Raw genomic sequence first — 26,429 nt, 5'->3', positions numbered from 1 at the left:
TACTTATACACATATATACACAAATGTATTTAAATTTATTTATTTTTCAGGGGAGCATGGCAGAGAAGGAGAAGTATAGTTGGCTTAAAAATGTCTTGAATGTATTTTTTGTTGAAACAGTGACATGATTTCAAAGTTCATGGAGAGCGGAGCTTAACAAAGAAACTGTCTAAATAATAGGAGATAGTTTGCACTACCTGCACTGTCCATCTCCTGCTCCCCAAAGCAGGCTCTTATCTTTGCTGAGCAAAAAATAATTAGCAAGAAAGCCTGCTGCAAAAGGGCCTCGGAAGTGTATTTTTAACTTCTTTTTAAGGCTGCACAAGTGGAACCCTTATATGGGCGTGTTCATGGGTGGTTAGGGTTAGCGTGGGCTCAAGGCACAGAGAGAAAGCAAGTGAGGATATGGGTGAAGGAGTGGAAGGCTCTGCTCTTGGGGAGCCCTACAGACATCTCGAGCTGAAAGCCTTCAACCTGGAACTTATTTTTTCTCCCCCTGCAGCCTCTCTACCCTAACTTGCCACAATTCCCTTTGTGTTTCTGTCTCAGTGACTCCTGCCACCATCAACCCAGTTGCCCAAACCAAAAGTTTCGGTGACATCTGTAATTTCTCTTTCCTTGTCCACCACAGTCCACAGGCCATAAAATCCAGTGGATTCTACCCAATACCACTCTCATTTGCCACTTCTCTCCACACTCATTGTCAGTGCCCTGCTCCTGGACGTGTCCTCTCTTGTCTGGAGCCCTGAAGCAGCTCCAGGCCGTCGCCCTGCCTCCTCAGACCCAATCCCAATCCCACAGAGCCGACCCTGGGAGCCTTTCCTGATGAGGTCGCGCTTCTGAAAACCCCGTGACAGCTTCTGAGCAACCTCCTTGACATGCTTTATGAAGTCTTTATTTCCGCAGCTCACTGCCGCTCTCCAGCCGTCCGTTCCAATCTGAGGCGGTCCTGCTCGCCATGGCTAGAATACACTCTAGTCTGTCTCTTTGCTCACGCCTCTCACCGCTTAGACTCCTCTCCCGCGCCCTTCTCACTCTCAGGTCTTCGCTTACTTCTTCCTGAAGCCTCCCTGACGCCCCAAGCTGAGTGTCCTCGGAGCAGCAGGAAGTCCTGCCAGCTCTCTCGCCCCAGACGGTCTTGTCGCCTGGTCAAGCCTGTCGCCCCTGGGTGGCCTGGACTGGCGGCTTCTCGCCCTTGGAGCTCCAGCCACGTCGCCCGGCTCGCTTTCAGCTTCTAGAAGATTCCCGCTCCTTCTGCCCCTCACCCCTCTTCCTTTGCCACCCCGGGGGTGCCTCCCTGAGCTCCCGACCGCCTTGGATCCCGCGATCGTTCCACACGCTTAGAGCACGGGAGACAGTTTCCTTCTGGCACAGTCCGGGACTCTACGTTCAGCTGTGTCACTAAGCCGGACCCGCAGCGTGTCCCCGGGCCCCCCGCGTACCCGGCGCGCAGCAGGGGGCACGGCCAGGTGAAGCCGCGAGTGGCTGAACGAGCGTCCCCCGTGGCGCGCGGGCCTGGCGGGGAGGAAGGGCCCGCGCACCGCCGCCGCTCCCCGGGACCCCGCGGAGCCCTCAGCTCCCTAGCTTGGCGCCGGAAGCGGCCCGCCCGGCCCCCTCCCCGGGGCGCCCGACGCCTTATCTCGGCGCCTTGGGGCCGCAGGAGGAGTCGCGGGCGCGCCGGGAGGGAGGCGGCGGCGGCGGCATGGCCCGGGGGCCCCGGGGCGCCGGCTTCCCGCCTGGGCGCCTGCTGTCGCTCCTGCCGCTGCTCAGCCTGGCCCTCGGCGTGCCCCGAACGCCGGGCGCGGACGGTGAGTGCAGGCGGGGAGCAGGCGCGGCGCGGGGTCGGGGGGCGGCGGCCCGGACTATGCCGGGCGCGCCCCGGACGCTCCCCCGCCCCTGGGCCGGGCTGGCGAGAAGCCTGGTAGCTGGGCGCAGGTGGGGATCGGAGGGCGGGGCTCCGAGAAGCGGGAGGGCCTCCCGGGCGGGCTTCTCCGCCTCAGGCCCGGTCCTGGGCTGCGGGAAACAAATGCGCAGCGGCCCGGCCCGCGCCCCCGGGGGACCTGGCACGAGTGGGGGCCGGGCGCGAGCGAGGGGAGAGGCTCTCTCCCCGCCAGGAGAGCCGCGCCCGGCGCGCGAGGGCGTGGAAGGGCGTTCCGCCTGCACTGTCACGCTTCCGGCCCGGCTGTGGCTTTTCCGCGACAAATTCTTGACCCGGAGCAGTTGTCTTTCTACCTTTTAATTTTTTCCCTTTGATGAAGAACCAGATGCTAATAGGGTGAGGAAGAAGTGTAAGGAAGTTTACGGGAATAAAGCAGTTATTAAGCCATTCATTCAACAGATGAATGGTCCTTGAATAGTTTCCCTGTGAAGGGTGTGAGGCCCTTGTGCTGGTCCTTACTGAGCTCATATTCTGCAGAAGACAGACAAGCAGATAAGCCATTTCTAGGCAGTTGGAGTAGTTTTTATTCCCCCTGCAGAACGCAGTGTTGAACGTGGTACGAGTTACGCAGAGGATTCAGACACGGAGGGAAGGTGGCATTTACTCAAATAACTGTAATAAAGGCAGAACGCCATCAGAGGCGTTCTGAGGTGGGTGGTCAGAGGAGGGAAAGACGACTTCTGACCAAGGGAATCTGGTGGCCTCATGGATGAGGTGACCTTTGAACTGGGCCAACAACGATTGGTAATATTTGGTTATGGGAAGAGGAGGAAAAGGCGTCCCAACTCAGAGCAGAGGGCACAGCAGCTCTCCGCAAATACGTGTAGAATTAATGAATTCCAGGTGGAGGGGACAAAGTGAGGAACCACACGAAGGCATGAAAGCATGGGGGCTGTGTTTCAGTTTGACTGGTATGTAGGAGGTGCGTGGGAAATGGGGGGCAGAAAAGCAGATTGGATTTAACCAGAAGGCAGAGTGTTGTGATTGGCAGACCAAGGCATTTAGACTTAGTTGTTCCTGGGCAGTGAGTAGCCATTGGAAATCACTGCAGCTTTTAGTACAGGGAGTGATGTAAAAGCTGGTATAAGAAAAGCTTCCAGCTTCCTTCATAAAATGAAACACTCCTGTAGTGGATGGCAAATTCTGTGTAAGGAGATATGAGGGGACTTTGTGGCTCAGACTCCTGTTCCCCTCAATTCTCTTTACCTTGGGACTTTTACCATCACTGGACGGTGTTTTTCTTGACAGCCAAACCTCCTGGAGTGGCCATTTTTATCCATCAGATGCTCTGGTGGGCTTTCTAACTTCCTTCTCTAACTTGGTCTCCCACGGCAGTGTGCGTAAAGTTTGCAGATGCTTGGAGCCTATTTCAGAATCTTTGTGTTAAGACTGTAGCCTAGGAAACTGTCCACTGGGGTCCCATTGGCTTGCTGGCCTGAGATGGTTGAACAAAGTAACTACCTAAGACCATCCATCTGCAGCAGCTTAACGGCTGTGGGGTGAATTTTGGGAAATGGAAGCCAGGGTTACCTGGATGAGCCCCCTCTCCTTGTGCAGGCATTTTCCCATCATTTACAACTGTGTAGAACCTGGTTTGATTAAGGGCAGGTTTCCTTGCAGTGGTCAATGTGGGAACTGACTGGATGCTTAGGGCCATTGAGGAAGTTGTAATATCTGTTCTAGAAGTTCTGAGGCCGGAAGACTGGCCCCACAGTCATGACAGCAGGAGATGAGGACTGCATGTAGGTGATAAGGTAGAAAGGGAACTGGAAGGACTTAATGACAGATGTTAAGGTGCAAAGGAACAGAAAAGGGAAGTTGGAACACTAAGGGTTTAGGACTGGGTGACTTGGGTATATGGGTCTGTGGGAGGAGAAAAAAAGATTTTGGAAGAAAGATGCCTAGTTGTTTTGGAGATCCTGAATTCGAGGTAATGCTAGGACTTTCGGAGAGATGAAACCAACAGGGAGTTGAGACTGTGGACAGTAAGTGTGTGCAAATGATGGAGACTCGATGGTCACTTGAAGCCTTGAGGTTGATAAGAGTAAGAGGACCAAGGACAGATTCTTGGAAAGACTAAGTTCAGATGGTAGATGCACATGGAGGAGAAAGAGCAGTGGCCACATAGATTGGAGGAAGACCGGGCTAGTAGAGCATCAAGGAAACCAGGGGAAGGGGAGCCAAGTGAGTGGAGACTGAGAACAAGGCTTTGGATTTGGTGACTCTGTCAGTGGAAGCCAGAGCTAGCAGAGCACTGAGGGTGAGAGCCAGATGCAGAGGGCTCAAGTGAGTGCAGGACTTTGGCTGCAGAGTAGATATTCTTTAAAGAAGATAGAAGATAGAAGGAAAGAGAAGTTAGCATTCAGTTGGGCTGGCCAGGTCAGTGCAAGAAATTTTTTTGCTGGGAGAAGTGGTAAAGCAGACTCCGGCACGAATGAGGGGAATTATTGGGTAGAGGGAGAAACTGAAAATGGAAAAATAAAGGAGATATTTATTGGAGCAGGTCAGAAAGCAAAGTTGGTCTACAAGTGGGAAAGCTCGATAGGGAGAGGGGAGGGAAGGAGAAGAATGGAGAACAGCTCTTCCCTTCCCCCACAGCTAGCTACTTAGTGCTGTTCATTTTTCAAAAGCAGCCCAATTGTCCTCCCTCCTGGAGGCCCCTCTGTACTGTATTACATGGGCCACTACACACTTACTTATATACATACATATTTATAAGGTACCCTTGATCTATACACTTACACCATATTGCAATGTAATTGTTTACTAGACTAAGAACTCCTTGTGCGTAGGGACTGTGGCTTGTATTAGGAATCTGGTATGGAAATAAATGAAGACCACTCAAATGAGAAAAGGCTGTTTATTCAGAGCTTGCTCTAACAAAAGAGTCAGCGATCGTCATTGACATTTGTCAGAGACTCACAGGCAGGCCGGGGAGTGTAAAAACTTTACAGTGGAACAGAAAGGAAGGTTTCAGGTATGCCCGGGTTGGTTGGAGGATGTTGCCATTGGGAAGCTGGAGATAGCTTCTCTCTGACGGTAGGCATCTCGTGTGATTGGTTAGGGGAATGTATTTGGCTTTCTCTGATTGGTCCTAAGTTTGAAGCGTGGGCAAAAATTATGGAAGCTGTCCAATATTGATTAAATCCTGACCACTTGGGACTTATTGCTACAGAGGTTGTGGTTTGACTTCCTAGACCGATGGCTGCAGATTATGGGTCAGAGTTCTATTTTTATGTGTGGTCTGGGGTTGTCCATTTGCATATTCAGTCTCTCACGGTAACATTGCTGAATTACATTTAATTGTTATCCAACGCGTTTCAGGGAGGAGAGAGTGGGGGAGCCAAAGTCAGGTGGCCTGAGTGTGAGGGAAGGGTGAAGTGGTAGTTGGTAGAGCAGGAGGGTGTTGGTGGTGGGCACGGTGCCAAGCCCTAGGGGAACAGAGAGGTTAGGAATGGGCCAGGAGGGCTGGAACCAGTCAGTCCTGTTTCTTAACCTTTTCCTGGCATTGCTCTGAGTCTGGGAGCGGCTGGGGTTTGGGAAGGCCAGAGGGTGTGCAGAGGGCAGGCAGAGGCCTTGAGAGGCTTGGGGAGCGGTGGTAGAGAGGGTTGGGGAAGTTGTTGCTGTGTAAAGTACACCTGACTTCCTGAATCGTGCATTCCATAGGCTTGGTCTTCACTCCGTCATCATGAATCATAGCAGCGTATTCCCTGTTCAGAGTGAGGAAGAGGAGGAAAGAAGGGAAATGGAGCGGGTGCGTGGTTTTGGAGTGACTTACAGTTGCTCAAAGTAATGTAGCAGGATTAGAGCCAATGAAGACGATCCCCGCCACGGCCTGTGTTCCCCCTCCAAAGACTTGGCCCTGAGCACATCCTCAGCTTCTGGTCAAATCCTAAAATGGGCTCCTAGGTCTCTGCAGCCAAAGGTGGCAAGAGGCCTATTGGCCTTAGCTCTGCAGAGGAGACAGGGGTGTTGAATCGCATGGATCTTAAAAAAAAAAAAGGTATTCAGCTTGCTCGAGAATGTGGGGCAGCCTGTTCATGTGTGACATTCAGGACATAAACCTAGGGTGTGGCTGCTTTGCTCAGAGCTCTAAAGCATTGACATTGGGGTGCTCGGCATGGGTTGGTTCCTAGTCTGGAGGCCAGGTGTGGGACCCCGTCTGCAAGCTGGTCTTGGTCAAACAGGAAAATGGTCAGAAGAGGGCAAAAGAGCAAAAGCAGCTGCGGGCTGATAACCGTTTTACACAAGGAAAGGTTCTGGGTTCCTGATGGGGAATGGCAGCCCAGGGTTGGGGAGGAGAAGGGGACTGGATGATGGTTCCCATTGCCCCACAAGGATTATACTGCTTGAAAGAGTAGAGTGCTCTCTGTCTTGGCAGATTTTTATTTTATTTTATTTTTTATTATTATTTTAAAAATATTTTATTTATTTTCATTTCAGATGCATCGTGTCAGTTGCGGCATGCGGGATCTTTCGTTGTGGTGCGCAGGGTCCTCCTTGCAGTGTGTGGGCTTCTCTCTAGTTGTGGTGGGCAGGCTCAGTAGTTGTGGCACAGGCTTGGTTGCCGCACAGCATGTGGGATCTTAGTTCCCTAACCAGGGGTGGAACCCACGTCCCCTGCATTGGAAGGCGGATTCTTTACCACTGGACCACCACAGAAGTCCTTTGGCAGATTTTTTTTTTTTTTTTTTTTTTTTTTTTTTTTGCGGTGCGCGGGCCTCTCACTGTTGTTGTCTCTCCCGTTGCGGAGCACAGGCTCCGGACGCGCAGGCTCAGTGGCCATGGCTCACGGGCCCAGCCGCTCCACGGCATATGGGATCTTCCCAGACCGGGGCACGAACCCGTGTCCCCTGCATTGGCAGGCGGACTCTCAACCACTGTGCCACCAGGGAAGCCCCTTTGGCAGATTTTTAAAGCACAGGCTATGTTTTTGTTTTTTTCTGTGAGGGATGTTGGAGAGGAGGTCTCTCAGGTTCCTTCTGTTTCTGGAATTTGATGCTGTCTCTTACAAGCAATGCAATTTTCCATAGTGTTGCAGAAGACTTGGGAATGCTTTCTCTTCCTGAGCTTTGCGCCCCTTTGCTTATTTCCTCAGGTCATTGGATCTGTTTCCACATGTCTCCACGAGTTTGAGAGACAGGGTCTCAGGAAGGCTGTGCAGTGGGCTTGTTTGGTCTGACCGTGAATGGCTGGGGATGAGATTAAGATTTGAATTCAAGCACTCTATTTGTGCTTTTAACACTTCCTTCTTCCCTTGACAGTGGACAAAATCTCTTCACTGTTTTGTCACAGTAGCTGCTGTTATTTCAAGAGTGCATGTAAGTTGTTGCTTGAGTATTGAAATACAGAGCGAGAGGAGCAGTCTCAGGCTGGCAGCCTCCACTCCATCCTGATGTCGAGGTTTACGTGGTGTGCGGGGGAGGGGAGGGAGGGGTGAGCAGGGCTGAAAGGGTGAGGAAGCTGAATTTGCAACTTCTGAGTCAGGTATTACCCAGAAGGCTGGGAGGATGTGGAGGAAGCAAGGAGTGATCATGGAAATGAAGGTATTATGGTTCCCAGAATATCAGCCCCATGAATAGTTGGGCATCTGTCCACACAGTGATGTTGCTTTGGGTTTTTGCATCAATGCAGCTCTCCATCACTCTCTTCATTAGTATAACTGGGAGCTGGCTAGCTGTCAGTACCTTCATTTACTCATTAACAAAGAGCTGTTGAGTGGTTGTATTAATAATGTCTCACATTCTAATTGCTTTATGCGTATTAACTCATTTACTCTTTAATCCTCAAAACAACCATATGAGGTAGGTTTATTATCATCCTCATATTACAGATTTACAGGAAACGGAGGCACAGAGATTATCAAGGATTACCCAGCTAGCAAGTGGCCAAGCTAGGATTGTAGCCCAAGTGATCTCTCTCTCTCTCAACCCCGCTCTGAACCAGTGTGTCTCCTACCAGGCACTGCATCATCCATGACTTGTTTCTAACAACAATAACAATATCTGTGGAAAGAGACATAGATATTCATGTAAATTAGCTCTTTGTCTAGTGCTTTGAGCTCATACAGCATTTATATTTCTCATTTAATCTTCGCAACACGATCTCCGTCTTACAGATTAAAACCAGAGCTCTGACAGTTTCATTTGCCTTCGATCACATAGTTAGGGAACAAGAGAGAAGACTCCAACCGAGGTCGAGACACCAAAACCTGCCTGGTCCTCTCATTGTTGGATGTGGATTTAGCTGGCTTAGTCACTACAGGGTAGAGAAGGGAAGTGAATCTAGGAGCAACCCTCAGCTGGGGGACACAGTAAGAGTAACAAAGAGTACTTGTCAGGCTTCTCCTCCTAGATTTTTGGAGTCCGCACTCTCCTGTTTCTCTGCCAGTAATTCTAGGCATCCCTAGGGCAAGGGAAAGAGGGGGATCCCTCGCCCCTGTAGTAGTCCCCTCAGTTACTGTGTGGCAGCCACCTCTCTGCTCTCCTGAGCAGAATCTGCTGAAGACAGAAGTCAAGTCATCCTTGACTCGGATGTGAAGCTGCTGCCTGACACAGTTCCACCCCCAGGTTATAAGGAAGGCACAGTGGTCTTGACACAGGCCTGGAGAATTCTTCTCCATTGGGTTATTCTCTCTGTCACGTTGGCCCCATAGCTATGCTGTGCCTCAGTCTAGACTTGGTGAAAGATGTCTTCGATATTACCTTTTCTTTCCCCAGGATTCTGACGTAAGTCCTTGAGACTGAGGGAGACTTTCAGTGTTGCTGGTAGTGCGGTGCATCTGGGAATCTTCTTAGAAATGCAGATTCCCAGGCCCTACTCACACCTACTGAATCAAACTCTCTGGGGATTCTGTTTTAACAAGCTCTCCAAGTAGGGTGATCAACTGTCTTGGTTTGCACCGAACTGAGGGGTTTCCTGGGCAGGGGACTTTTAGTATTAAAACTGGGTTGAACTGGTTACTCTGTCTCCAGTGATTCTGTGTGTGTGTGTGTGTGTGTGTGTGTGTGAGAGAGACAACAGATGTTTATTGTTTTTAAGTTGCTAAGTTTTGGAGTAATTCATTAAGTAGCAGTAAAAAACTATAAACTAGAAAGGAATAAATATGTAATTAATGTCTGCAAAATTTACAATTGTTGCAAAATTGCTTTGTAGACTAGTTGTATACATTTATGCTCTTCTCCAGTGATTCTTAACTGAGCTTTTGACCAATGGACACTATTGTGTGGTCAGATGCAGCCCCCAACCCCACCCCAGCCCCTGCCTTTCCTTGTATTGAGGTTGTGCTTCCTACCCCCCTTTTTTTTCCCCCAGAAGACAACTTTGTCCCTCAAGCAGTTAGAACTCAGAGGACCTCCCTACTAGGCCCTGCAGACTGGGCTAATCATGGCTGAACAAGAAGCTTCTTGTTCCCTCTACCTCTGGAAACCACTTTCTCTTCTGCGAGTGGTCTGGGAAGCCTTTGGTAGACTGGCACACATCTTGTCTTCTTCGCCAGTATGGGAAACAAACATTTATTGAGGGTTTCCCTGGTGGTGCAGTGGTTGAGAGTCCGCGCCCTGGTCCGGGAAGATCCCACATGCCGTGGAGCGGCTGGGCCCGTGGGCCGTGGCCGCTGGGCCTGCGTGTCCGGAGCCTGTGCTCCGCAACGGGGGAGGCCGCGGCGGTGAGAGGCCCGCGTACCGCAAAAAAGCAAAACAAAACAAAACAAAAAAACATTTATTGAGCCAAACATGACAGGTACTGTCCTTGGGGCTACACTTATGCTAAATTATTCCTAATTGGTCATTAAAACATGCACCCTAAGAATGAAGTGTCAGAACATTAGAGGGAAAGGACTTCAGGGGCCCTTGAATCCCTGCTACTCAAAATGTAGTCCACATGGCAGCTTGTGAGAAATGCAAAATATAGGGTCTCACCCCAGACCAACTGAATCAGAGCCTGTGCTTTAACAAGATCAGAGCCTGTGGGTGGTACTACTTTGCTTCTTAATATTTCGTGTTTATTAGATTCTTTCAACAGTTACATGAAGTAATCATTTTCTATCTAATGTTAGTTTCTGGAACTGGATGGATATAAAAATGCTGCCATCTTTATAAAGATAAGTATTCCATATAGGAAAAACATCAAACATCTTATCATTTTATTATTTCATTAGTATAGTGTTTGTGTCAATAGAAAAAAAGAATACAGATACATACATATGTATGTATAACCGAATCACTTTGCTGTACACCTGAAACTAACATAATATTGTAAATCAACTATACTTAAAAAAAAAAGTTTAGTGTATATATCTATTATTGTACTACCCACAAACGCTGGGGTGAGTGGCCATCATTATATGGTTGACCACAGCTGGGTTTGTGGAGGTGACCCAGGACCCATTATTTAGAAGGTATTTCCAGGATTTTGGTTGCAGGTGATTATGGATTGACAGTGTCCTTATGGTACTGTTTTAAAATGTCGTGTATTAAAATGTTAAAATGGTTAAATAAATTTACCCCATCTTGGTGGACATTTAGTACGGAGACTCATTCTCCCTTCAGCTCTGTCTGTTGCCCCTATAATCAGGAGCCTTCCTGATCTGTTTTCTCCAGGTTGTAAAACTCCATCTTATGCCAGGGTGAGTTAGGGGATCTGAGCATCTAACTACTCCTCCATATTTTCAACTTGTTGCTTAACTCTCAGCCCCTACCCTTCATGCTTGCCTTCTGGGGTGCTAAGTGACTCCATTCCTGAGCCTTTCAAGTTGGCTTTTATTTACGTTTTAAATTTTATTTTAATTAATGTCCCCTCCCTCCCTCCCTCCCTCCCTTCTTTCCTTCCTTCCTTTCTTCCTTTCTTTGCTTCCTTCCTTCCTTGGCTTTTACTTCTTCCTCTCAGGCAGTTCCCATATGTCCATCTCTTTCATCTTCTGAAATATTGTCAACATCCTTGTCTGCTGTCCTCTTCTCTCCCAGAGTTTATACCTTTCTGGTCCTTGATTTCATTTTTAAATTTTTGGTGAGGGTTGCAGGTGTATTAAATCTGCTGTGTTTAACTGGAAGTCTTTCATTTGTACTTTAAAAGAAATTGTTATGTACTTTTTGTTACAAGCTCTTTCTTATTCCTAATGTTGTATGTTTGTATATACCCTTGTTTTCCTTCACTGGTCTTGAGTTTTGACTACTGGTCTTTATGATGCACTGACTTTGGCAAAAGTTTTTTGTTTTTCCAATGAATTTGAATATATTTTCTAATTAACATCTTTTTAATCTTTACTGAGTCCTAACCACCCCCCTCTTAAGCCCCCATTTTGTTTTTTTCCTTTTTTTCAAGCTTCTTGTATTAAAATTTTAGTTTCCCCCATTCCCCCAGCCGCCTGCTTTTCTTTCTCTCTTTTAAAATATAAAAACATGTCAAACTCAAATTTTCTGGTGTAGATAAGCTTTTATGTCTGGTATTAAACATTTCAATGTTGATATCCTCTTTGCCCCAAGAATTATTTAGGAGAGTGTTCTGTAGTTTCCAAGTAGGTTTTCTTTTGGGAATGCAAGTCTTATGTTTTATTTTGTAGTTTTATTACATTATTACATGGTAGTCAGTATGACCTCTATAATTTCTACTTTTTTGAAACTTGTTGCATTTTCTTTATGGTCTGGGATATAATAAATTTTGTAAATATCCTATGGTTAATTTAGTATTAGTGATAAGCATTGTCTCATTTTTGTGTTATATTTTGTTTTAAAAAAAATAAAGTGGGCTTCCCTGGTGGCACAGTGGTTGAGAGTCCGCCTGCCGATGCAGGGGACACGGGTTCGTGCCCCGGTCCAGGAAGATCCCACAAGCCACGGAGCGGCTGGACCCGTGAGCCATAGCCACTGAGCCTGTGCATCCGGAGCCTGTGCTCCGCAACGGGAGAGAGGCCACAACAGTGAGAGGCCTGCGTACAACAAAAAAAAAACAAAACCAAGCGTGGTTAAGAGAATTTATATATATCCCTTTCTCAGTTGGTTTCATGCCTAGAGCAGCCTGAGACCTAAGTCTTTATTACCTGGGTGGTAATGGGGCCAAGACTAAGATGAAATTCCATGCTGATATGTTCTCCTTACTAGGCCACGCCTGATATTACAGACACTGGGAGTGCAGCACAGTATCCCACATAGCCTCGGGTAGAAATTCGTGTTTGATCTTGGGCCATGTATCACCATCTGGTAGATTTGAATGTTTCAGGAATTTTAGCCCCAAACATTTTTGCTGCTTATCTAAATAATTGGGATCTGGTCATCCTGCTGGGACCTGGCTGTTATCTCACTGACATTTTAAACACATTCACCACTGTTTCCTTATAAGGAAAATGCATAGGGCAATAGACGAGTTCTTCTTCCTTCCATTTGCTTTTTAAGTTGTAGGCCGTAGGACTGCAGTTTCCTTTATCCAGTTGGTCAATAAAAATACACTGAATGTTTATACCATGCCATAATGATGTATGGGCAAATGACATAATCCCTGTCCTTGAGACGCTCATTCATAATAGCAAGCTGGGAAGACAGAGGTGGAATAGAATATACTGACAAATTAATATGGTTGATATGGAAATGTACAAGTGTTAGGGGCGCACAGAGGAAGATTTAATTTTCCTCAAGAATGGAGGAATGCGGAAGACCTTAGGGAGAGTGTGATGATTAAACTGGGTCTTGAAATAGGAACAGGTGCTAGTTGGACAGAGAAGGAAAGATAGGCATTCTAGACGAAGGGAGCATCGTGACTATGGCATGACATAAGACAGTGGATAGCATGTATGTATGGGAAAGAGTAGCTGGCCTCTTGCCTGGAGAACACTGTGTGTATTTGGGTTTGGGAGCAGTGAGGCTGCAGGAGTTAGTCTGGGGTTAGACGGAAAAGAGCATTGATTGCCAGGTAGAGGGATTTGCACTTTACTCCATGGGCAATGGGTAGCTAAGAATGGGATAAGGTCTACCCTTCATAATTTTGGTACTCAAATTTTGGTTCTCCATTTTAACTGTTTATTACCCAAAATGTGACTCACCTAGAGTAGGTGATTGAAATGTTCTTTTCCTGATATATATAATTTATGATTCAGCTTTAGATGTCTGTGCCACTTGCCATGAACATGCTACCTGCTTGCAAAGAGGAGGGAAGAAGATGTGTATTTGCAAATACGGATTTGTGGGCAATGGGAGGACTCAATGTATTGGTAAGTTCTGAATCCTGGGTTAAGTTGAAAAGTTGAGTCAAGAAACAAGATTCTCTAGAGTTAAAGAGTTGATGTCCTTGGGGGGAAAACATTATTTTGTTCATGTGTTTTTATTACAAGAAGTTTTGTCAATTATAATAAGTCTTTGTTTTAGTGTTGGGATGTATCCTTTCTCTAGCGTTTCCAAGGAATTATCCCTCATGTTAGAGGTCATTGAACTTGAATCTCTGGAAACTCTCTGACCTGACACAGATTTGAAATCTGTTTTAACTCTTGAGTTTAACTTAACAACTCGAGTGAGTATTGCATTTTTAAATTTCTCTAGTTGTTTTGATAGGAAACTATTTAGTACCGTGGGGAAAAACAAAACACAGTTGCCAACTTTTTGGCTGATTAGTGAAATACTGTTCCTTTGAGTCTCATGTCTACCAGGATCCATCCTCCAAATTTTTTGTAGCTGTGACCCTTTAGGGTCTTGGATGACTTAAAGAAATACAGACACCTTTGGGCTAGAAACATCTGGGATAATTTTTTGTCTCATAGCATTCACCATGCCGTGAGAGTCAGACAATATCCAGGTTCAAGCCCCATTCAGAGAGAGGGAGAGTTTCATAGTAACTTTGTAGTAGTGAATGTTAAGATAATCACAGTTTCCTCCCAGCAGCCATGTTACCTGCAGTAAAAATATGGATAGTTTTGCCTTGTAGCTGTGGATTGACGGTATATACGGCCTTGTTGTGGTATCTTTGTTTTTGTTTTGTTTTGTTTTTCCTCCCTAAAGAAAAATGGCAATTAAGTCCTGAGTTTAAAAAGCCATATTCTACTTCACAGGTACACGTTTTCACAATCACACACCATTGCCCGTTCCCGCAGGCTGGAGTTGGGCCTTCTCTCTTTAGAATTCTGCCCATAAGATTCTTCCCCCACTGCTTACGAGCAGGTGCTTGGAAATGAAGTTGGGATTGGGGAGCACGGACAAGGCTTTTCTACTCCCTCCCCTACTGAAGTCCTCCTTTCGTGAAAGCTCACTGCAATCTTGATTGTTCTTTGACTTCTGAGCAATAGAAACGTCTCTGAGTGGGTGGAGGGGGCTTTATTAATTTATGTGGTACTTGCTCCCAAACACTACACACTGCATATCCCAGTACTTGGCCTGATGAGACCATGCCGTAGGTTACAGGTAAGATCATAGGTGTGCCAGAGGTGCTATAACATGGTATTATGTCAAGGGACCTAAGAATTCTAGAATCTCATACAAACACAGATGTCCCTTCTGATGAAGTCTGCAGGGGAGATACGCCTCAGAAACAATGGCAAAGGACAGGACTATTCCATCTTATGCACAGGTGGACTTGTATCTGAAACCCCCGTGCCCTGCTCAGTAAGCTGGACTGACTGGACACTTGGCCTGGCAATGCCTTGAGGGTCTGTTCTGCTAGTCTGAGCTCTCATGCAGATCTTACCACAGATGGTTTTAATGATGAATAGTGTTCCAGGTTTAATTTAATTAAAAAAAAGATAATATAAGAAAAATGAAAAAAATAAAACCCCACCAGATTTTGAGTGGGGCTGGCGGGGGGCAGGGGGGGTTGGCTCTTGAGTTAGCAGGAATGGAGTGCAATTGTGGGAGGCGACTGAACTGCTTTGAGGGAACCAGTAGTGGAATAAAACACTAAATAACAGACAAGAAAACTCCAGTTCATAAGTTGATGATATCCCCCCGCCAAAAAACTAGCTGGTTAGATCAGCTCTCAAAGGATGCAAAAGAAATTGGTCACAGGAGTTTCCTCTGATGGTAGAGGCTAGGGCAGAGTCAGCAAACTGGAGCTTGGGGGCCGAACTTCACTGCTGCCTGTTTTTCATTACTAATTTGTTTACTGATTGTCTGGGACTGCTTTTGTGCTCCAAAGTATGCATGAGTAGTTGCAATTGGAGACCTATGACTGGCCTTTGACAGAAAATGTTTGCTGACCCCTGGGCTGGAGGACAGAGATGGGAGGGAGGTTTACTTTCATTTTACATTGATGTCAAATTGTTGAATTAGAAATACTCGGGGCAGGTTCTGTGGTCTCATCCAGCATCCCATGTTCCAGCCCCTCCTCACTGGGTGATTAACATTATTTATATGCATCACTGACGATTAGCAGGAGCTGCTTCTGCCTCAACATTAGCCCTGCCCCTGGGTGAGGCTTGAGCACTAATTCCATTGTGTCTCCTGGTAACTCAGAAGTAACAAATTTTCCAGTTAATCATTGGATGTAAAATCATCCTACTCTGGTTTTTGTTAAAAAAAAAAAAAAAGCAAGAGAATGGTTGGGCTGGAAAAGTGGGATTCTGTTGGATTTGTTTTCCCAGGCCTATGACAAGATCTTTTTAAGTGTGGAGAAGTTCAAAAAGCATTCCCTTCTCCCAATCTTCAAATAAGATGGACTATCAGATTGAGATGTTGGGTTTCTCTTGTGGTTTTGTAATACACCTGGTGCAAGACTACGAGGGGCCCGTGTCCTGTAGTCTGAGAAGCATAGTGAGAGGAGAAGAGGCTGGGGAAATAGATCTTTCTGCTGTTGTCACAGAATATTGATTCTCAAGTCCATAACGCAGGAGAACATTCTGGGTGATTGATCGTGGTATGGATTGACAGCCCTTTCTGTGCGTTGTCTCAATGTATCAACAGATAAAAATGAGTGCCAGTTCGGAGCCACTGTGGTCTGTGGGAACCACACATCTTGTCACAATACACTTGGAGGATTTTATTGCATTTGCCTAGAAGGATATCGAGCCACAAACAACAACAAGGTGTTCATCCCCAATGACGGCACCTTTTGCACAGGTACTCGGGAAGGGGGCTGCAGTGATGGCAACATGGTGACGGCAGGACGATACCTGGTACCTGGGATGTGGAGGAGGGCGAGGGTGGAGACAGGACATAGTGTGATTTAAGGGAGGGACTCTCCTTTGTCTATGAGGGAAATTTGGACTTGGACTGAGTATTAGTTCATATTAGGGAATTATTGTTCACTTTGTTAGAGGGAATAACTGTACTGGGGTATTTAGGATAATATTCTTATTTTGGGAGCTACATGCTGAAGTACCTAGGGGTGTTATTATGAAGTATCTAGTGTTATTTTATCTGTAAGGTACTTTAAATGGCAAAATGTGAACGATTGTTGAATCTTGAGGGTAGGGGTGGCACTAGGGGAGACTGTAATATTCTTTTTCTTGTTCTGTGTGTTTGAAAAGTTTTATAACAAACAACAAGGGGGGGCTCTCCGAGATGGTATGCCATCTGCAGTTTCCTTGGAGTGACTCTGGTACCCGCCAGCTCTGTGCACACTGCCCACGGGGTGGGCCCTGTGATACAGCGGCATGCTGCACCTGTTAGGGATGCAGGCTTGTCTCCTGGAGGAATAAGTTGGGTGAGGAGTGAATACGTCGAGCTTTTAGGATCTCAGTAGCTTTGAAGGTCAGATTTTGGGCATATGTTGGTCAAATACAAGGGGTGGGCAAAACCCTCCTAATTTTCAGTAGCTCCTGTATTATCTGAACTCTATTTACAGCCTGTCATGATAATATAGCTCTTAGGTTTTCTAAGAAAATCTTTGAACAGTAATGAAGAGGAAAGGCAGGAAAAGACTCCTGGTTCTAAGATGGCTTTGCATAGTCTTAATGACTCTCCTTAAAAGCTTTGTGATATTTAAAGGTTTGGGGGAGAAAAAAAGAGAGAGGAGAGCATTTTTTATCTTTGGTTTTGATGCTCAGATTCATTCTCCCTCTTGACCTGTACCAAGGTAAAAATCCCTCCAAGGGAACATTTGATTTATTCTTGGCACGACGAATGAACACATTCCCTCAAAGAAAACATTTTACAATACCTTGTTGTCTTAGGTAGCAAATTACTTGCTAAATGATTGCAGAAGTGCAGTGTTGCAGATTTAAATTAGGTGCCTTAAAAAAAAAAAGATACTAATTAAAAAATAAAACAACCTCGGCACTTCCCTGGTGGTCCAGCGGTTAGCACTCTGTGCTCCCAACCCAGGGGGCCCGGTTCGATTCCCGGTCAGGGAACTAGATCCTGCATGCTGCAACTAAGAGCCCACATGCTGCAAGGAAGATCCTGCTCAGGGCAACCAAGATCCTGTGTGCTGCAACTAAGACCTGGCGCAGCCAAATAAATAAATATTAAAAAAAACAACCCCTTGGTCTTCCCTGGTGGCGCAGTGGTTGAGAATCCGCCTGCCGATGCAGGGGACACGGGTTCGAGCCCCGGTCCGGGAAGGTCGCACATGCCGCGGAGCGGCTGGGCCCGTGAGCCATGGCCGCTGAGCCTGTGCGTCCGGAGCCTGTGCTCCGCAACAGGAGAGGCCACAACAGTGAGAGGCCCGCGTACCGCAAAAAAAAAAACAAACAAACAAACAAAAACAACCCTTACAAGATGATGATCTGGTGTTCAGTTCATTCAATATATTTACATTTTTCATGCGCTTTCTATGTGCCAAGGTTATGCTAGTGGGAGGTGACGCAGACAGCTACTTTTGTATCAAGTGTTAGTCATGGTAAGCAAAGGGCACTTTCCAGAATCCAGAATCTGTGGGGGCACTTACCTTGGAAGTGGGTGAGAGACTGGAGGACATGATACCTGAAATTGTGTTTTCAAGGCTGTGGGAGTTTGACAGGAAAAACTTTTGTAACTGTATATATCAGTATAGTTTCCCAGAATGCTTTCTGTTTTTAAAAAGGTAGGAAGAAGAAGAAGAAGAGAGAAATATTTTATGCAAGATCCAAAGAGATGTCAGCCTAGGAAGAACCAATCTTCCTGGAATAAAATCCTGATCTAGGCTCTGCTTCTGTTTATTCTACTCCTTGTAATTATTTAGTGACCTTCCCCTTCTTAAAAAAAACAGAAAATTGAGCTATAGTTCACAAACCATAAAATCTACCCCTTTGAAGGGTACAGTTCAGTTGTTTTCAGTATAATTCACAAAGCTGGGCAATAATCTCCACCATCTAGTTTTAGAATATCTCATTAACACCAAAAAGAAGTCCCATATCCATTGGCCGTTATCCCCATGACCTTTTTTTTTTTTGAGGTCCCCATTTACCACTTTGTAAAAGCCGAGTGATGACTTTTCCTGATGACACTGAGTTTCTTCCGTAATCACAGTTGCCACAGAAACATCAGTGTCTTTAGGTGGGGCAGAAGCTTAGCAAGTTTTGGGGTATCAGCAGTTATCCAGTGCTTGCCTGGAACCAGAAGATTGTGAATCCTAGTTGTTGAATTCTGAGACATCCTGGGACCTGGTGTTTACTGTACTCTGCAGGGTTCAAGTCAAGTTCAGGAGCTTGTTGCAGGTAGGCCTCTGGAGGTCACTGCGTATAGATGAGGAATGAGTTGCAGGGGTTCTAGTGCTGGAGAACCTGCAGATGTTCTGGCCCCCAGGCTGCCCCCGGAATGACTCCTGGCGATCATGGGAACTTTGCTATGAGCCATAACCCAGAGGAAGAAGCTCTGTGGTACTTGTGGTGTGAGGGCATTCCAGAATGCCAGAGGCCTTGACAAACATGCCATTGTCCCTCTTTGGTAGTGATGGGGCCATGCCTGAGTTCCTCCTGCAGTTTATCATCTCCCACACTTTACTCTTGCCTCTTCCCTGCCTTTTGACTTGAGTGGGTCAAGAGTAAGTGGAGACGGACTTCCCTGGTGGTCCAGTGGGTTGGAATCCGTGCTCCCAATGCGGGGGGCCCTGGTTCGGTCCCTGGTCAGGGAACTAGATCCCACGTGCATGCCGCAACTGAGAAGCCCGCATACCGCAACTAAAGATCCTGCATGCCGCAACTAAGACCCGGTGCAGCCCAAATAAATAAATAAATAAAAGAGTAAGTGGAGAGAGATGAGACTGATGTGAAAATAAGGCTCAGGGCTGTCATCTCTCTACCAGCATGACTCCAGATAGGCATGGCCCTGGTGTGTGTGCCAAATAGGCATTGACCCCAGCGTTCAGGGTCTGCTGAAAACTGCAAAATACTCTTTCTGTGCCTTTGAATTCCCCAGCTCTTGGGAATCCATCTTGGCTCTATTGACAACAGCAACATTCTTTTTCATAAGCTCATTTCCTGCAGTATAAGGGCCTAATGCCATTTCTTCTAGAGAAATGTAACAGCACTTCAGCTTTGGCTGAGAAATGAGAAAAATGGGGGTTGGGTGTGTGTGGGGGGGAAAGAACCTGGAGGGAGTGAATGCTTTGCTTTGCCATTTGTCATCTCCTGGAACCTGCTGCCCGAAACCTGCATCCCATAGGTCTGCCCATGGTGAAGTAAACACCTTCATTCCTACACGTAAATCACTACCACAACTGAGACCAGTGTAGTCTGTTGGTGTCTCTCGCAGGTCAGGAGCCTTGTTTTCCATGTGAGCCTCTGCCCACAAGCTTCTCAGCTGCCCTGTTGTTTCGGGTCCCGGAGCAGCCTGCTGTGGTCTCAGACACAAATGCTCAGCCCCATCGAGATGCTGCTTGCTCGACGTGGGCTGTGCTCCCTAGCCTTGCAGCCGTCCTGAGATTTCTCCCAGTGCTGTCTCCAACAGAACTTTGCTGCCCAAATCCCAATCCTTTGTTGTAGCTGGATTTATCCCTAGAGTCATGCTTTACCACTCTGGAAGAAAGAAGAAGCCAGGAAGGATAAACCCAAGGGAAAAATCACACTGGGGAGGTGTTGCTCGCTACTGCCCAGAGCAGTGCTCATAGCCATCAGCTCCTTGCCTTACTCCCTGTGGAATCCCCTGCCTCCTGCTTAGGTCTCCAACTGTGGTGGGTGACGGCCTCAGACCCCTGCTACTGCCCCAGTGCCTTGGAAGGAGAGGCCAAAGATTCTCAATCAAAAGGTGGTTAAAACAAAGCTCCGTCCCCCCAAATGCCAGAGGCCTTGACTAAGGCACCATTGTCACTCTTGGGGAGTGATGGGGCCGTGCCTGAGCTCCCCCTACAGGTTAACATCTCCCACCCTTTACTCTTGCCTCTTACTCGCTCAAGCCTCAGGATATAGATAACCCAGGTTCTTTCCAAAGGCCCTGCTGAGTATAGTAAAATATATACACAGGGTTCTTTTTTACTCTATTAATTTAAAGTTTTGGGAGGAGTAATAGGGACAGGAGCTGGGCTTAAGTTTATTTTTGAACAACTGTCTGTAAAGTAGGCTTTCCTAAGCAAACTATCAATATTAGCAAGATTGTGAAGGAGGTGCTTAGCCCTTTAAGTTCAGGCTCTTTGTTCATGGCCAGCGCATCTCTGAGCATGAATATGTTTTTTTTTTTAATATTTATTTATTTATTTTGGCTGCACCAGGTCTTAGTTGCACGGCACGTGGGATCTTTAGCTGGGCATGTGGGATCTAGTTCCCCAACCAGGGATCGAACCTGGGACGCCTGCGTTGGGAGCCCGCTGTCTTACCCACTGGACCACCAGGGAAGTCCCCATGAATATGGTTTGAAAATGGTTTTCCACTTATTCAGCTACTGTTTTTGCAAAAGTTATGTGTCAAGAAAGGATGGAGCTGTTACCCTAGGATGAAGCTCTGGAACAGAGTCTGGGTGAATGGGTCATTTACTTCTTTTTTTTTAAAATTGAAGTATAGTTGATTTACCATGTTAGTGTTAGTTTCAAGTGTACAGCAAAGTGATTCAGTTATATATATAACTTTATATATATATATTATTTTCCCTTATAGGTTATTACAAAATATTGAGTATAGTTCTCTGTGCTATACAGTAAGTCCTTGCTGGTTATCTATTTTATATGCAGTAGTGTATATATGATAATCCCAAACTCCTAATTTATCCCTCCTCCCCACTTTCCATAGTTTACTTCTGATTATGATGATCCAAAATTGTTCTTGCCAAAAGGAGACAGAAGAATAAGTCAATATTTCCCCCCAGAGAAGAAATATAGCTTTATCTTGTCCATTTATTTTAAAAAATACTTATGTAGAAAAGTCAAGCAATTATGGACACATATAAAGGAGAAAGAAAAAAAGATTACCTAATATTAACCCAGAGTCAACAACTCTTTTTTTTTTTTTTTTTGGCTGTGTTGCGTCTTCATTGCTGTGCGCAGGCTTTCTCTAGTTGTGGCGAGCGGGGGCTACTCTTTGTTTCAGTGCGCGGGCTTCTCATTGCGGTGGCTTCTCTTGTTGCAGAGCACGGGCTTTAGGCGCGTTGGCTTCGGTAGTTGCAGCACGTGGGCTCAGTAGTTGTGGCTCGCGGGCTCTAGAGCACAGGCTCAGTAGTTGTGGTGCATGGGCTTTGTTGTTCCATGGCATGTGGGATCTTCCTGGACCAGGGATTGAACCTGTGTCCCCTGCATTGGCAGGCGGATTCTTAAGCACTGAACCACCAGGGAAGTCCCTGAATGGAATTTATTACATGGCTGTACCATGTTACTTAACTCATTTTTTCCCTATTGTGATTGTTTTTCTGTTTTTTGCCATTATAAGTAATGCTCTAATGAACATTTTTGTACTTACATCCTTACAAGTAATTAGCTCCTTGTTATAAATTCTGGAAAATAATTTCTATGTCAAAGGGATACCTACACATTTTACATTTTGATGCATAGTGCCAGACTGTATTCCAGAAAGTTCATACCAATATTCTGTCTCACTAGTCATTTCATGAAGGTCTTCATTTCTTCACATCCTTGCCAACACTGGATAATATCAATAAATGATATGAATTTAACAGTTCTGATTCTAAATGGGTGTTTGTGTTCCTCTAATGTGGCTTCTTAAGATGTAGGTTTCTGAGCTGAACTTGGCATTTGAGGAGGGAATGTGGCCTCTGTCTTAGAGCATTTAGATCTAGTGCAACAAGCCATGTGGCCACTCCCCTGATTCCAGCCAAGAATCCTGTGACAGTGAGTGTATGCATGTGCACGCTCATTGCTCATGGTCAGGGTCAGGGTTATGAAGGAGTGGCTTGTGCTCCAGGAAGAACTGAGTCAGTAGAGAGGCAAGGTCCACTCACTTATTAGCTAACACGTATTGAGGACCAAAGGTCAGCCAGGCACTGTGCTAAGTGCTTTCCACATGTTTTATTTAATCTCTGCAAAAAGACCTACTATAATTAACTTCATTTTACAGAAGTGATTTGGAAAGGTCAAGGAACAGGTATTAGTACAAATAGTAAGTAGCAGAATCAGTTCTCAAACCTGGGTCTGTTTGATGTTCAAATCCATGAAAAGACTTTAAATATAGAACACTAGGGCCCTGGCACGAGGTCAGAGTGTCCTGCTCGGTTTTGCTACTTTCTACCAAGGAGTTGTTCTGGCTGTGGGTAAAATTAAATAATCCTATATATAGAATGGGGCATAGGGAATTTTCTCCCTTGATTAGTTAAGTATGTTAATAAGGTTGCTCAGAACATTTTTTCTTCACAAGCAAACATGTGGTAACCTTGGACACCCCATGGAATCTACCACTACGTGGAGAAGCTGTTCTGATGAATTTAACGTGTTTATCCAGCCAAGATTCTAGAAGTTTATTTACTTATTTTTAAATTTTATTTATTTATTTTATTTATTTTTGGCTGTGTCAGGTCTTAGTTGCGGCAGGCAGGATCTTTGTTGAGGCATTTGGGATCTTTCGTTGCAGTGCTCAGGCTTCTCTCTAGTTGCGGTGTGCGGGTTTTCTCTTCTCTAGTTGTGGCCCGCAGGTTCCATAGCGCGTGGGCTCTGTAGTTTGCAGCACACAGGCTCTCTCGTTGAGGCATATGAGCTCAGTAGTTGTGGCGCGTGGGCTTAGTTGCCCCGCGGAACGTGGGATCCTAGTTCCCCGACCAGGGATCGAACCCTCGTCCTCTGCATTGGAAGGTGGATTCTTCACCACTGGACCGCCAGAGAAGTCCCTCTAGAAGTTTAGAAAAGGGCTGGTTTGTGAGCATTAGGAGGTAGCAGGGGATTAAAAGTCAAAATCGTGTCATACTCATCTCAGTGATACAGGGTAGATACATCTAGACATCCTTAAGGCAATTGATATCTTCGACAATCTCTGTGGACAAGATAGAGAATTGTTGATTGGATGATGGTACAATTAGACTGTAAAGGGAGAAAGGGTGTGGCATAGTGATTAAGAATAAGGTCCAAGAAGCCAGATGTCTGGCTTCTGATCCTGGCTTTTGCATTGCTTAGCCTGTGTGACTTCAGTCCAGTTAACCATTCTATCCTTCAGTTACTTCATCTATAAAATGGGGATAATAATAGCATCAATCACCCAGAGTTATTGTGAGGATTAAATAAGATGGAAAATAATCAGTAATAAATAATGAAGTGCTTAGAACAGTGCTTGGCATGTACAAGATGACATGCAGGAGTTATTGTTATTAACAATCATTATAATAATTATTGTTATTAGGCTGTTGAATGGTTGTACACGAAGCAAACTGATTAATGCCTATAGTGACTCATACAGAGCTAATCAGTATCTAGAAACTCCAGGTCTTTTCCATACCACTGCATCTTTGCCTTATAATACTTGGAGCCCTTATTTTTAGCAGTCTACTGAAAAATTCATTTTTCCCACTCACTGTCTTTGAGGAGTCTGAGGCAGGGGGACAGGCTGGAATATGGCTTCTGTGTTAAAGGTATATACATAAACACATTTTACAAATTCCTCAGTGGAATAAAAAAATCTTGATAAGCTAAAATGATGGATCCAATCTAGGAACACATGTTAGATCCTGCAGTGTTGAAATCATTTCTAAAGTTTGTACTAGATTGAGATTGATTTTATTTTATATTACTTTTAAGAATCCTTTCTTAACAGTTACCCAAACCTCCATGATTCTGTTATCAACAATTGTGTGTTTTACTGGTTTCATTTCTTACCACTCTTTGTTGTGTTTTATGATGTCTTCCCCTTTCTTGACATTATTTATTCTGATGTTTTTCACTGGCTCGAGTATTTTCTCAAAATCTTTTTCAGAAAGGAAATGTCAGTAGTGTAGTTCTTGAGATCACTCATGTTCTAAAATGTCATTCCTTTGCTTAAATATAGCACGATGTTTTGCTCTCTTTTCCTTAGAACTCTATAAATATTTTTCCAGTGCTATCTAGCATTTAGTGTTTCAGACAAGAAGTCCTGGGTCAGACTGGTTCTCTTTTCCTCATAAATTACCATTCCTTTCTCTCAGGAGGTTTATAGATTTTTCTCTTATTCCATGAAATTCAGAATGACTCATTTTTCAACATTCATGCCTGTCACCTTAAAAGGCTATTTGGATTTGAATACATAAGCCGAGAGATTTTTCTCTTGATATTAATTCTTATACATTTACTCCATTCTCTTCTGTAATTCCTTTTAAATAGATATTGAATATTTTGGGTCTGTCCTCATATCATTTTTTTGTCCCATAGTTTCTATCTTATATAATTAAGATTTCTATGTGCTTTGGAGAATTCCTCAGGTTGAAATTTGTGAATTTATTTTCTAGCAGTGACCAACCTATTATTCAATGCCTCCACTGAGTTTTTATTTCTGGCATTCATATTTTGTTTTTAATTTCTAAGACTTCATTGTTTTCTCAGAACTTCCCCTCTTTTTCATTAATACAGTATCCTCTTAACCTTGTTTGGACTTCACAGTCTCTTCCTATGTCAAGAGTGTCTTGGTTATTTCTTACTGCATAACCCCACTCCTCCCACCCCACCACTACCCCAAATTTAGTGGTTTAAAACAACAATTTATCATTTGTCACAATTCCATGGCTGCGTGGTTTTGTAATGTGTAGACATAGTCAGCTGGTGGCTGGGCGAGGCTGTGCTGTGCTGGCAGGTGAAAGAAGGCCTCTCTCAGGTCTTCCCTGGCAGCCCAGTGGTTAAGACTCTACGCTTCCACTGCAGGGGGCAAGGGTTCGATCCCTGGTCGGGTAATTAAGATCCAGCATGCCGCCCGGTACAGCCAAAAAAAGAAGGCCTCTCTCACACATGGCTCGGGCCTTGATGCTGGCTGTTCACCAGGCCACTTTAGCTCTCCTCCATGTGGCCTCTGTCTTCACACGGCATCTCATCTTTAGGACCTCTCTCCCAAGCACAGATTTTCTTCAGCATGGACACTGGATTCTAAAAGAGGGAAAGAGGGGGACTTCCCTGATGGTCCAGTGGTTAAGACTTTGCCTTCCAATGCAGGGGGTGCAGGTTCAATCCCTGGTCGGGAAGCTAAGATCCCACGTGCCTCAACGGCCAAAAAACCAAAACGTAAAGCAGAAACGATATTGCAACAAATTCAATAAAGATTTTAAAAGTGGTCCACATTAAAAAAAAAAAAAAATCTTAAAAATAAATAAATAAATGAGGGAAAGAGGAAGCTACCAGCCATCTTCTCAGGCTGGGTCCAGATCAGGCACTGTATCACTTCTGCCGAGTTCTATTGGCTAAAGCAAGTCTCAAGACCAGCTCAAGGGGAGGGGAAATGGTTTGCATTCCTGATGGGAGGAGAAGCATGCAAGAAAGGAAGGAGAGGAATTGTTGACAGCTATCTCTGGAGCTGATCTCCCACAGAGTTCCCAAAGTTTGCTGCACTAAAGATGTAGGTTGATCAGAATTGGTAACTTGGGTCTTCTCCAGCAACTGAATGAATTACTGGTTCCCAGACAACAATCAGGAAGCGATGAGGTGTTCCTTGGTCCAAAACCAAAAAACAAACAAACCAATATAAAGAATGTAGTGAATTTTAATAAAATCACACTAAACAATTTAAAAGGATTCTGAGATTATATTCTTCCTTTTGGGGGGGGGTTGTTAAAATCTTCTTTTTTTAAATGAAATCATAGTGCTAGTTTAAGGAAAAAAAAGTCTTTACTGGCAAAATAGAATATTGGCCACCTTATATCAGTCCTTCCAAAATGACTGCTCTTTGAAATCCCAGAGTCTGGGAACAACCAGGCTTTCTTCAGTCACGATGCCCCCCTGTCCTCTGCCCCCCGATGGTTCTTGCAAATGTCCTGGAAAAAGTCCCCTTTTACTTAGTACTTTTCTTTCTCTAAATGAAATTGGTGTGTGTGTGGCTCTGATGGAGTTTCCAAAGTTTTAAATTTTGTTCACTAAGCCAGTTCTGGGGGGAAAAGACTGCTAACTGGCAGAGAGATTTCTTTTTCAGCCTCTGAATTATTGTGTGGTTTTTACTCCTGGACCTGCTACCACCGGCAATCTTCAGTCAAGGGGAAAAGTCGGCTAAGGAGCATGTCTTGTCCTTCTTGAAGGCTGTTTTAAGCCCTTCTAATCTTGGTAAAATTAGCGAGACCCTTCT

The 26,429-nt window shown here is 45.3% G+C and overlaps 1 protein-coding gene across 4 annotated transcripts in view; it reads left to right on the top strand.

The window, feature by feature from the left end:
• Nucleotides 1-1,310: 1,310 nt before the first annotated feature.
• The window catches only part of SUSD1 (sushi domain containing 1), a gene marked incomplete at its 3' end in the record, with an annotated part of 124,087 nt that continues 98,968 nt past the window's right edge, over nt 1,311-26,429 (top strand). For all 4 annotated transcript variants that reach the window (XM_079927609.1, XM_079927611.1, XM_079927610.1 and 1 more), the window contains exons 1-3: nt 1,311-1,808; nt 13,026-13,139; nt 15,814-15,969. In XM_079927609.1, coding sequence (XP_079783735.1) covers nt 1,703-1,808; nt 13,026-13,139; nt 15,814-15,969 — 376 coding nt within the window. In that variant the 5' untranslated portion in view covers nt 1,311-1,702. The remainder of the gene's footprint in view (nt 1,809-13,025; nt 13,140-15,813; nt 15,970-26,429) is intronic.

Source organism: Stenella coeruleoalba (assembly GCF_951394435.1).
Source record: "Stenella coeruleoalba genome assembly, chromosome: 7".
In the NCBI taxonomy this organism is placed as follows: domain Eukaryota; kingdom Metazoa; phylum Chordata; class Mammalia; order Artiodactyla; family Delphinidae; genus Stenella; species Stenella coeruleoalba.
Note: the sequence above shows the minus strand (reverse complement) of the source record. Positions and strands in the feature narration are given on the sequence as shown.